Source organism: Plasmodium gonderi (genome assembly GCF_002157705.1).
Source record: "Plasmodium gonderi DNA, contig: Chr11, whole genome shotgun sequence".
NCBI lineage: Eukaryota > Apicomplexa > Aconoidasida > Haemosporida > Plasmodiidae > Plasmodium > Plasmodium gonderi.
Window position 1 is genome coordinate 689,944 of NW_021628936.1, and position 13,786 is coordinate 703,729.

At 29.2% G+C, this 13,786-nt stretch overlaps 3 protein-coding genes across 3 annotated transcripts; 2 read left to right on the forward strand and 1 right to left on the reverse strand.

Moving 5' to 3' along the window:
* Window positions 1-271: 271 nt before the first annotated feature.
* On the forward strand, window positions 272-5,272 carry PGO_111480 (NLI interacting factor-like phosphatase; the record flags this gene model as incomplete). The annotated part of the gene is made up of 1 exon (XM_028688487.1): window positions 272-5,272. The coding sequence occupies one exon, from the start codon at window positions 272-274 to the stop codon at window positions 5,270-5,272; it is 5,001 nt and encodes a 1,666-aa protein (XP_028544288.1).
* A 2,174-nt stretch (window positions 5,273-7,446) lies between these two features.
* PGO_111490 (hypothetical protein, conserved) lies at window positions 7,447-9,688 on the forward strand (the record flags this gene model as incomplete). Its single annotated transcript, XM_028688488.1, has 2 exons — window positions 7,447-8,511; window positions 8,864-9,688. The coding sequence occupies 2 exons, from the start codon at window positions 7,447-7,449 to the stop codon at window positions 9,686-9,688; spliced, it is 1,890 nt and encodes a 629-aa protein (XP_028544289.1).
* A 1,115-nt stretch (window positions 9,689-10,803) lies between these two features.
* PGO_111500 (serine/threonine protein phosphatase 5) lies at window positions 10,804-12,849 on the reverse strand (the record flags this gene model as incomplete). Its single annotated transcript, XM_028688489.1, has 1 exon — window positions 10,804-12,849. The coding sequence occupies one exon, from the start codon at window positions 12,847-12,849 to the stop codon at window positions 10,804-10,806; it is 2,046 nt and encodes a 681-aa protein (XP_028544290.1).
* Between the last annotated feature and the right edge of the window lie 937 nt (window positions 12,850-13,786).

Below are 13,786 nucleotides of genomic sequence, written 5' to 3' on the forward strand. Positions count from 1 at the left end.
TTTTCATTAAAAGTATCAAGGTACATAATTTTAAAGGATATTAAACATTAGAGGGGTTAGACCAATATAATTTCTTTTTTTTTTTTTTTTTTTTTTTTTTGCTTCTTTGTATACGTCTTTGTTTTTTTAATAGTTTTCCCCAGAAGCGGTAAGATAACGCATGCATAGACGTGTGGTTCATACATGGATTTATACACGGTTGTTTGCGTGAATATACATGTGTTAACACTCCTGTTATCTTCAATCATTTCATATTTTTGTCATGCTGGAAATGGAAGCAAGGGAAGGTTCTATCGATGCAGAGGTTGATTCAATTGCATCTACATTGGGGGAACACAAAAATAAAATATATTACAATGAAGGAGGTAGTAGTAATAGTGGGGTCGGGGACAATTTGAGGGAAAATGAAAACAGTAGTACGAGAAATGACCAAATGAATAATGAAAACCAAATGAATGAAGGAAATAACGATTATGATTGTGGTGTAAATAATATACACAATTACGAATCATTTAATAGTGCAAGTTATCAACCAAACACTAGTGCAGCTAATGTTGTTACTAGCAGTTCCGGTGTCACATGCACCGATAGTAATATCATGATAGATTCTGTAAAGAATCAGGTTTACAATAATATAAACAATTCTTGCAGCAGGAATTACAGTGCTGACAAGGGAACCAACATTTACGACCCTACCAGTGAAAATAAAAACATCTCCGCTGTTGAAAGCACAAGGAACTTTTATCCATATAAGGAAGGTTTTCTTGATAAGCCTGAGATGAATAATATGAATGGCAAGAATTTTGCCCTTCCATATAGTAAAAATGTGAATACAAGTGATGCAAATTTAAACAATAATGGTAGCAGCCAAAGTAGCAGCCAAATTAACAGCCAAAGTAACTACCAGAGTAACCAATATGAAACTAACAAAAATGCAAAGGCATCTAGGAATCGATTCAACTATTTTAACAAAAGTGAGATGAAGAATAGTATGGCAAAACAAAACATTAGACAAGAGAATAAGAATAATGGCATTGATGGAGGTGGTACATCCGTTGATGATAACACTATCTCTTATGAAAATGAAATCAGCAATGAGGATGAGCAACAAAGACCATTCTCACTATACAACCGCAAGAACCCATACGGTCAGGTTAATCAACTGAATGAATATTACCATCGAAATGATGAAAATGAAAATGAAAATAATGAGACAAGGGATATGTTTAATACACCAAATGAAGAAGGATTTTATGAGGATTATCACACAAGAAATAATCAAGGGAAAAATAAAGTTCATTTTAAAAATCTGTGCGAAAATAGAAAAAGAAGAAAAAATAGAAAACTTTATGGGAATTTAAGCACTGATAAAGAAAATAAGGTCAAGGGAAAAAAGCATATAAGTGGAAATGGTGATTCGGGTATGGAACAACTAGAGCATGAAGTTGGTAATAATAATGATGATAGCAATAATGACAACAATAATGATAGCAATAATGACAACAATAATGATAACAATAATGATAACAATAATGATAACAATAATGATAGCAATAATGACAACAATAATGATAACAATAATGATAACAATAATGACAACAATAATGATAACAATAATGATAACAATAATGATGACTCGTTCAGAGTAAGCACTAGTGTGCCGCTCGAGGGAGAAAAAGAATCAGACGTGAAAATCATGAATAGCCAAATTATGGTAAAAGAAATGCCACATTCAAATAACAACATACACATGAATCGAAATGATAAAATTATTGTAAATGTAAACTATAACAATAATGGAAAAAAAAGAAAAAATGTGAAATTTGACACAAGCACATTTTATAAACACAAGCAGAAAAGAAATTATTATAAATTTTTTAACGACTCGTTAAAAAGGTACAGTAACAATTCCTTAAAAATAGTCAATAGAAATGTAAAAACAAACAACGATTCGTCTTCTTATGCCAATAAGGAGAGTGAAAAAGTACACATGTTTTTGGGTAGGAATATGATAAAGACGAGCAGTAACCATTTGGACGTAGATGAGAACGATAAGGATGAAGTTTCAGCAACAATGAATGATGCAACAGTGAATGTTGTAACAACGAATGCTGTAACAACGAATGCTGTAACAACGAATAATGCAATGAATGCAACAAGCAAGGACATAGCCAGCGATACATCAGACGTGGTAGCTGGGGGAGTAATTAAACCAAGTGGCAGAAACAGTAATGCAAATAATTTATACACAAACATGAAAAAAAAATCGTTTAATAATATGACCTTTTCGTTAAATAAATACCTTAATTCTTATGTAAATTTTGATAGAATTAAAAGCAAAAAAACGAACAATGGAAATAGTATCAACAAAGACAAGATAGAAAATATGTGCAAGGATGCAAGCACAGTGGGCATCACATCTGTGGTGAGTGGAAACAGCACAAACGTTTCTATCGGATCTAACAATGTTGTCAGTAGGAACAATATAGACAACACGCATGAAAACTGGTTGATGAATCCAAACCAGAAAATATATGATGAATCATTGGACACGTATAGAAAGGGGGAAAACGAATTTTCGCAATCCAATCATACAAGCATAGGAAACATTAACAAATTTAATGCTTGCACACAAAATCTTAACTTGGAACTATTGAAAAATTTAAGAAATAATATTCAGAACGAATTGAATGCTAATAACAATGCAACAAAGGAGAGTTTCACTGTAGAACCGAATCTTAGAGAAATGAAGATGCATAAAATGAAACACAAATGTCCCAGTTATATTGAATATTTGAGTGATGTTTCAGAAATTAGTGATGAAGCTGATTCGCAGGAGGAGGTACAAGTCCATAATGACGATTACTTGGGTACAGATAGGAACAGCGTCCACAAGTGGAGTAATAGTAGGATAGAAATGAAAACAGCAGCATCTATGCATGGGATCAACACTGTAACAGCTACATCTGCTGCAACATCTGGTTCAGCTGCCTCACCCCTTGGATGCGAATCAAACATGGGCCTTTATAGAAATAGTAATTCGGATTTAATGAAAACCTCCTTATACAATTTATATAATCAGAGCAAAGGAATGGATGCCAATTCTAATACCTATGGTAATACCAACATGACAGATTCATTTTCGAACAGTGGAGGTAATTCAACAGTTACTTACTCGAAACAGATGACCATTAGAAATGATTTAAAATATTATCAAGAAGTGAATGGAATTTCAAACGTGTTCCATCAAGACATAATAAAAAATAAAGATAATACATATAAGGAAGATATTATAAATTATCATTACAAAGGTGATATGGTTCCATCCCATTTTACTATGAACAGCAATATGATGAGTTATTGTCATCCATATGATATCAATCGAAAAACTCCAGATGCACAGATGGATACCCAGTATACAGATTATCTACGGATGAATGGGAAGAATTGTTTTAATGAATCTAATGTGAATATACATATAAAGGAAGAGATGAAGAATAAAGAACGATTAGGTGATAAAGAATTTCAAAATGAAATTGAACCAAGTGAAAATTACCTTACTTATCGTGATGATACTAATATTAGTGCAAAATCGGATAATAGAGGAGAAGAAAAAGTTACATCTTCTGTAAAACAAAATAGAGTTGATATGAATAATGAATCTGAGGAGGATGACAAAATGGATGAATTTTCTCAAATAGGAAATGAAGATATGTTCATAAATTCCTATATGCCATATCCACCAGAAAAGTATAACAATATATACGAATTACATGAAATTAAAATTCTCTCTCCGCATGTATTAAAAACAAAATTTCGAAAAGAAGGGGGAAATAGTTATCACTCATCACTGAAAGATGGAAAATTAATTTTGTTACTTGATTTAGATAATACATTATTACAAGCTACTTCATTTGCTAAATTTAACATGGAATTACCGTTAGAAAATTTTTTAGATGAAAATGGAGAACCCGAATTATATAAATTTTTTTTACCATATTATAACTTTTTTTATTATTTAAAATTTAGACCATATGTACGTCAATTTTTACAGATTTTATCATTATACTATGAATTATCGATATATACAAATGCAACAAGAGAATATGCAGATGTAGTTATTGCTATTCTTGATCCTGATAGAACCCTTTTTGCAGATAGAATTGTTGCTAGATGTAGTTCTGCAGATAGAGAAGAAAATAAAAATTTTTCCAAAATTTATCCAAATGTAGATGCTAAATATGTAATTGCTTTTGATGATAGAAAAGATGTATGGATAGATATTCCTCATTCTCATATTTTAAAAGCTGAACATTATAATTTTTTTGAATTAAGTAAATATGATATTATTTCTCATTTTAAAGAACCAACGACTTGCAAAAAAAGATTTGTAGATATGGATATGCACCTACATTTTATGACAAAAGTTTTTTTAAAATTACATAAACAGTTTTTTGAAAGACCGTTAGAAGTAGATGTAGGAAAATTAATTGATAATATTATGCTAAATACATTAAGTAATGTTGGTGTGTACTTTACAGGTTTTAGAAAAAATTCCAAAAATTCGCAAAATGTATTATCATCAGATTGTGAAGATAGACAAAAAGAAATAGCATTAGAATTAGGAGCAAAAATTTATTCGAATTATGATCTCCCTGGTGTTACACACATTATTGCTGCCAAAAATTGTACAGATAATTTAATCAAATCAAAGAAATCGAATTATAATCATATACAGAAAGTACATACCTTGTGGTTATATCATTGTAGAGGTACTCTACAAAGTGGAAATTCTTCCTATTTTGATGCTGATGAATTATGCAAAATTTATAATAACAAACCTCCATTGCATCCAAAAAAAGATCATTGGTTTTTTGGAAATAAAGACGAAATGAGGAAACAAGATGATGACAGTGAATGTGTTAAAATTGAAAACCTTAAATCAAGAATTTTCCTTGGAACTGGTGAATACACTAATGACGCTGTTATTTGTTCCCCACTCGAGCAAATTAACATCAAATGGATTGAAAAGGAAGTTAAGTTAAGGCAAATCTATGACACTGTTGCTTCTAGTACTGTTATGCCCATGACTGATATGTCTCCTGATGGTGGTGCTGGATACGACACAACAAATGATAAGGACACAAATGATGAGAAAAATCCACACAGTGACAGGAGCCCACTAGGTGAATATTTTGACGCTGACGATAATTTTTCCTATGAAGAAAGTAATATGGAGGAACAGGAACGAGAAGAAGGAAAAAATGATTAAATCTGCTTCTTCACTTTTGGCAATGGAGTTCTCAGTTTTACTGTGATCTCCCCCCCCTTCTGTGCCAAACATGTGCTTATTTTGTTTATGCACTTTCATGGTGTTCATTAGTTCATGTCAACTCCTTGTTTTTGCACCATTTTGAACAATTGTGACTATTTTGAACAATTTTGCACTATTTTGAACAATTTTGCACCATTTTGAATTTTTTTTTTTTTTTTTTTTCTTTCTTTTTTTCGTATAATATACTTTCCCGATGCATGTATATGTCATGTATCTCTTACTTACTTCTCCCCACGTTAGAGATACGCAAAAACAATATGCTTTTTGTTCCTGTACCTTTTTGCGCTTGCCATATTGTGTTACCACAGTTTTTTATTTAGGTCTACTTTTAGAACTTCCCAGTTAATCAGTTTGCTTTATATATATATATATATATATTTATTTTTTCTTTTTCATTTTTCTTTATTTTTCCTGCCCCAGCGGGACACATCAAATGGAATCCAAAATTAATACCCCCACATTTCATCACTACATACATTAAAACTGCTAAATTTTGCGCAGTTTTTCATCAACAGAAAAAGAAATGCTATCATATGTGTAGCACGCATATGATATGTTATATAGACATGCACACAAATAGCTTTTTTTTAAAAAAACTCCTTTTGTAAATATTTAATTAAAATTATATAAAATACTGTATATTTTAACAATATCACTTTTCTGGAGAATTCCCCCCCCCCCATTGTTTCAATTCGAAATGAAGGATGGTATGCATATAAATCTAGAATTCTTGTTATAGTTATCCAGCTGTTTTATTTTACTTCATTTTTTCCATTTAACATATCATTGTGAGAAATGCCCAATTTTTTTTTTTTTTTTTTTTCAGACAATGTGCAAATGTATCTATTTGCAATTAAAGCAGCAGATGAACAATGTAAAAAGGTGAGAGAAAAAAAAAAAAAAAAAAAAAAAAGAGATTATTTGGACACAACATTATTATAATATAACAACCTATTAAATACATTAACAAAAATAAAGATATATGTGTGATTGTCCAGACAGGTTTTTAACCATACCTCTCCTATACCACATGACAAATTCTTTCCGATAATTAATTTTGATTTCAAACTAATAAATACGATTCCCCCAAATGGCATAGTATGCACACATATAGGAGAGTAACAATTTCGTAAGTGAAAAGAAAGTATATTATTAATGTAGAAAGCATGATTTATAAGCTCACCAATGGGAGCTTCTTTAAAAAAAAAAAAAGTTAAATATGCACATGAAAAATGGAAAAAATTGCAATACCACACACCCACACACATGGAAAATGACATTTTCCCTATAGAATTACATATTCTACAGGAGAGGAGTTCATTTTTTAAAATATAAAAACAGATGAATATTTTACATGCACATTCAAATCCAAAAAAAATATTAATCTGCGTGTATGTATATATATTGTATGTCTATACACATATTTATCTATTATTAACTTTTTGCTTCTGGATAAATCACCCTTTGAAAAATGACAAAAGTTCAGTAAAGCAATAGGTAGGGAGGAACTTTCCATTATAACTTTATGTTGATCTTTTATAGAAATATTTATGCTGATTAAAGTACATATGCATTCAGATAAAAAAAAAAAAATAAAATAATAACAAATGTCAAGGAAAATTTAGGGATATTTTAAAACCATTTTATAGCATGTGCAATACTCCCCACTACATAAATTATTACTTTGTAATATGCTCTCCCGATTTATTTTGCCTGAACACACAAAAATATACATTACTTCTACACACTATAAATGTGTGAGGTAAGTGTGCACAGATAAAATATTATTCCTTTTTTTTTTTCAAGGCAAATAAACAACTCCTACTGATACGAAATAGCCAATAAATTCTTATAATTTGCATAAACAGTAAGATGAAAAACAGGGATAATCCTTTTTTTTTTTTTTTTTTTTTTCCGTGGTTTCAAATCCATCCAATGAATGAAGAGAAAATATCAAAAACCATCTCCAAATATATACCTTGAAAAAGAGAGAGAAAAAATATATATATATACAAATGAACAAATAAATATATTCATAATTTAGGAAAGTACAGCAGTATTTGCTTTTAGTTTATTTCATTTGTTGAGAATATTGAACAGTTTATAAACACATGAATCAAAGAAGAAAAATGGACAGACGGAAAGACAAAAAATATATTACCGTATATTACTACAGTAATGACAGATCTAACAAAGGAAAAAATGACAGGAAAAAAAAGGAAGAAATAAAAATGGGATATGTAACTATAGAAATAACTAGGATGAAGCACAGAATATATCCCCATAGCAAAATAAATAAAGAATTCATTTTTCAAAAAGGAAAAAATATCTCTGGAGGGAAAATTTCAGGCATACATTTTCTAAAAGACAATTCTCAAAACATCAAACATGGAGGAATAGGCACATACAAATGCCGAGATAAAACGAGAGGATTCATAGCAAATTTTATAAACTCCTTTTGGAACAAAAATATAAAAGGATATTGGACATACATACTATTCGATGTGATATTTGCTACAAAAAAGAGAATAAATGAAAAGATCAATTATTTCTATAAAGAGTTCGTTTTAAATAATGATTATTTTTATAGTGAACTGAAAATAAATAACAAAACTGTGAATATGGATAAAGTAAATGCTGCCTTAAATTCTTTCAATGTAGAACGTGCAAAAATGTTTTTAGAATCTGCATGTGTGTATGATAACATCATTAATATAGGAATTACAAGCAAGGGGAATACGACTACTTTTCCACAATATTTAGGACTAAATAATAGTTCCTTTGAATATAGTAACCTTAACGGGATGTATAAAAATACGAGCACAACTGATAATTATTACGCTCAGAATATGATCAATTTTAATGGTTTCAATAATTTATTTTTCAACCAAAATTTTTTTTCTCAATCGAATTTTTCTCATTTCAACTGCAGAGATGATTCGTGTCTACATCAGAAATTTGGAAACATTAACTTTCACACAGATTTGACCCCTACCATAAAACAAAATGTAAAACATTTTTACATTTCTCTTGTTAATAAAAAAACGAATGTAAAAGAACTGAGGAAAATTAGCTTAATGGAAATAAGCAATTTTCCCTCTTTTTTCTTATGTCAAGGATTTTTATCTGAGGTGGAGAGCTACTTGGCTTTAAATCATTGCCTTTTGTATGTTAAGGTAATGGGATAAATGATATTTGCAAAAACATTCTTCTATATTCTCTCTACACCTTCAAGTTTTCATCTCTCTGTGTACTTATTTTATCTGACTAAATTCGGATAAATGTCCTACACAATTATTCCACAAATGTATAAGTCTGGTTCTGCATTCGCGTAAGGCACATTTATATGCCTCTTTGCTTTGTACCAATCACTGCACCTATCCATCTCCCGTAATGCAGAAGTACACACATGCATACATTCCCATCGTTTTTCTAATTCTTCGAGTGTACCAATTATACGCAAGAATGGCTGCTTCCAAAATATATTCACAACGACCATCATCATTTAAATCGTTTCCTCTTTTTCAGAAAAACCAAGCAGAAATGTCACAAATCCACTTGAACTTGTTTTCGATCCTGATAGATGTAGACGAAGTTAATTTTTTGGAAGAACGCATATCCAAATCTATACTCAGACATATAATTAATAGGCTGACTACATTATTTAAAATTTCAACTGATGATATACAATCGGTGCATTTCTGTATATACATAAAAAACAACCAAGAGATGGAAACCTTAAATTTTGTGGAAAAAAACATATACAAATATTCTATTTTTATATTTTTAAGCAGCAAAAATGGGAATTTTATAGAATTCCCCTACAATGGATTGAAAATTATGGTTATGATTGGTAACTGCATGATATATGAGTGTACTGGGAGGAACAAGTGTAATGGTGGTGAGAACATGTCAAATAGCAATACCTTCAAATTTGAACTCTCTGAAGAAAAATTGTTTTTTCTAAAAATTAATCTCAAAGAGAATGTAGATTTACATCATGTGGTAGTGAGCGAAACAGATACTACTGAAAAAGGTATCGAGCAATTTTCTAATGATGCTAAATTAACAGGGTTGCCCAAGACAGTTGCTTCTAACATTTCATATTCCTCTAATAATTCTATTAACAATAATGTAAATGATCGTACTGTCGAAGGATTGAACCCTAAGGCCAATTCATTTTCAAGTCTTCAAAAGAACGTGGACAAAATTAATAAAGAGATAGTGGACCTTAATATGAACATAATGAAGTATTTATATTTAAGGACAACAAATTCTAAAAACTGTGAGATTCTCCCTGTCGTATTTGATTCTCAAAGTGGAAAGGGGAGGAACTGCAGCCAAAAGAGGTAGTAAAAAGGATACACATATATATATATATATATATATATATATATATATTAATTAGTAGGATTAACAAATAACATATTTTAGAAACGCAAATTATCCAACATTTTTATGTATTCTTTATATTATTTCACATGTCCTATGCATACGTAAAAAAAAAAAAAAAAAATATATTATTCTACTGAAATGTTCACATTTTTGCACTCCCATTACTACCATGTGGAACGTTTTACACGTTTTTTTTTTTTTTTTTTTTTTTTTCTGAACAGTCATGTTGTCTTAAAAATAATTTACTTTAGCTGTTAACAAAATTTAAACACAGCAACTCTAATAAGATAACAGAAATATGTTGAAAGAAATTATTCCTAAAATGAGTTTTCTTTTTTTGCAGTAGCAGCTGATTGTGATATAATATTATTATTATTTACTTATTTGTTTACTTATTTGTTTACTTATTTGTTTATTTATTTATTTACTTTTTCTTTTTATTTATTATTTTTATTAGCTTGCTTGTTAAGGTTTTTTTTAAAAAAAACGTATGCACACGCAAAATGGTTATTCGGATATATGCACACATAGGGAGAAAAGAAAATAACCATGCACAATTGCTTACATATATATTTGTGTACATGTCTACACATGCATAAATCGGGGCTTACGCATTTTCCCACATCAAAGATGTCAAAGTGGGCATGCCCTTAATGACAAAATAGGGGAAAAGATAATTATACCAACAAGTTATAAAAGTGTGGTAACATTTCAACATGTTTGATTTTAACATGTTTGTGCTACCATTTTTTGTTTTTCCCCCTTTAAACCTTTTTCAATCACATGAACAGTCTTACGACACAGATATATCAAAACGGTTTATAAAAATCGTACATAAAAATTTTGTTAAAAATAATTTTAATTTGCATGCATCGTTAATATAGGTACACACGAAACATGGTAGTTTGTTTAAAAAACGTATTGTAATTTTATTTTATTTATTTTTATTTCATTTATTTTTATTTTATTTATTTTTATTTTATTTATTTTTTTTTATTTTTTTTTGTTTGCTCTCTTTTGAGCTTTTTTCTATTGTTCCGTTCTTTTCAGCATTTTCCCTGCTTTTCCCATTTTTATATATTTTGATACAAATTGTGCGCATATTTAAGCGACGGTACATTGGGGTGATACACTTCAGTAAATGTGACGCATTTCGGTTTAATCGATTGTCCCTTAAATTTTAAAAAGGCTCCCTTATTTTTCATAATATCGCAATAGTTAGGAGCACTAAAAACAGTGTAAAGCATTCCGTTTTGTTCAATCGAATATCCTTCATCCCTAACTTCATGTGATCTAATTATAAGACTTAAGTTATTTCTTTTTAAGAAACTTTCTGTAATATCCTTACCAAATGAAAATCCAATTCCCCTTTTGGAGGGCTTAAATCCATTTTCTTCATTTGGATCAGACCATAACAAATCTGTCATAATACCCTCATCCAAGGGTTCTGTGTTTCTATCAATTTTTTCAATATCTTCCAAAGTTGTTTCAGTTTTACTTGGTATCCCCCCATGGCATATAAAAATGGAGTCATTCAGTACATATGCTAAGGGTAGAAATTTAAAGGAATCCGAAAATAAGACATGCATTTTTTCGTCATATTTTTCTTGTAATTCCCCCAAGAACCCGTATAATTTGTTCATATTATCAGTTTCATGATTTCCACGTGTTAAATGTACATTATGTGGAAAAGTTAGTTTTGCTAAAAATAAAAAGATAATAACTTCAACGGAAAAGCTTCCCCTATCTACAAAATCTCCATTAAACAAATATGAATTATTTTCTGATGGGTATCCATTAATTTTCATTATATTTAATAGATCGTAAAATTGGCCGTGTATATCACCACATATGGTTAAAGTTTCTTCTGGTTGTAAATTTAAGCGAACTAATGTAGGTAGTTCTTTAAGTAATTTAATAATATCTAAAACGATAGCACAAACACATTTTTTATTTAATTTTTGATTGGGTACACTTATGTAATCCACAACCTTTTTTAAAAACTCTATGCTTAAATTATTCCTATCATAAATTGGTGCTCCTGCGTTTTCAATTTTAAGAGAATCTAAAACTAGTGTTTCGTAATATGGCATTTTTTGTTCTAACTCAATAGCTTTTTGAAACTGTTGTTCAAATAATAATTTTTTACATTGCTTTAATTTTATTTCGGAATTTTTATCCTTGGTTAATTTTAATACCTTTTGAAAGCAATCGGATGCACTTTTCAAATCAGACAATAATAAATAAGAGCACCCTTTTCTGTAGTAAGCTTTCGCATAATATGGATTAATTTTTATAGCTTCATTTATGTCTTCGATTGATGAGCCATAATTTTCTAACTTCATATGACAAAATGATCTGTTTGTGTAATATATGTGTATATCTGTTTCTTTTATACTAATAAAATTTTTTTTTTTTGAGATGGCGCTGTTCTGAAAAAAAGCACGTAATAATTCTACGTCTTCCTCCTCTAATGGAATGTCACCTGGTAAGTCTTCTATATTTATACTGTTCAGGATTTTCGTGTATATAGGATCATCAATCTCATACATTTTTTTTATTAGATCAATGGCTTTCGTGTAATATTTTAGAGATAGCAGGTAATTATTTTCATTAAAATATTTATTACCCAAATTTTTTAGAGCATCACACGTTTTTAGGAGTTCGATGCTTACCTCCTTTTTTACATCATCCGTTTGGTCATCGTCCCTTTGGTGGTCCTCGGTTTGGCGTTCATTCGCTTGTGGTTCATCCGTTTTAGTATCACTCGCTTTCATCTGAACAGCTTCCGTTTCAGTTGCTTCATTCTGAATCACTTTCATCTCAACTGCTTCCGTTTCAGTTGCTTCATTTTCATCACTACCCCCTTTTATAGCAGTGTCTGCTTCTTCACACGAATTTTCCCTTGATAAATTTGGTGAATCATTTTCGTCCTGTTCCCTCTCTTTGGCACCAATATCCTCATACGATACAGCTCCATTAGAAACATTATCATCAGTACTTAATTGGGATTGGTAATGTTTTCCATTTTCATGGGTTACTGTATCATGATAATCACTAGCTTCATTTTTTTCTTCCGTGTTTTGATTCTCGCTACATATTTCTTCTGCGTTTATCATGTTTTCTTTGGTATTCCCTATAGGGGTATAGGCTTTATTTTCATTAAAAGTTGTTGAGCTTGCAGAATTGTCGTTTTTGGAGTTTTCCTTAACCGTGTTGTATATCGTTTCTTTTGCTTCAAGCAGATTCTTTTCTAAACAACTTTTATATTCACACAAATTGGTTTCTTCAATTTTGATACTTCCCTTAATTTTTTCCGTTAGAAATGCCATTTGTTTTTTCTGCTTTTTCTGTTTATTTTATTTTATTTTATTTTATTTTATTTTATTTTTTTTTTGTTTTTTCTTGTTTTTTCTTGTTTTTTCTGTTTTTTTTTTTTTTTTTTTTTTTTTTTTTTTTTTTCCTTTTTTTTAATTTTTTTTTTTTTTTTCCTCTCCTTAAATTAAAATGACTAGCATGTGTTTGCTTAAAAATATAAAAGTTAAAAATTTTTTTATCCTTTTTTCCTACGTTTTTTTTTTCACAACTTTTTAATTTTTTAAAAGCAATACAATTTTTATTTTTTTTTTTTTTTTTTGTAAATTTTTTTTTTTTTTTTATTTTATATGTGGCTTTCATGTTTTTTTTTTTTTTTTTTTTTTTTCTCCTTCCACTTTTTATTTTCCCTTTTTTTTTTTTTTTTTTTTTTTTTCATTTTAATTTTTTTTTTTTTTTTTTATTGTTAATTATTTTTTTTTTTATTTTTTGAAATAAGCTTTGATTTTTTTTTTTTTTTTTTTTTTTTTTCTCTTTTTTTATTTTCCTTTTTATTTTTTATTTTTTATTTTTATTGTGTCATGTTTATTTTTTTTTAAACAAGTGCAATTACATAATAAGTATTGTTCATATATTCGTTCATATGTACATATTTATATATTTTAATTTATATATAATTTATATATTCATAAGTTTATTGTGTATATTACATAATTTTCTTAAAAAAAAAAAAAAAACCTT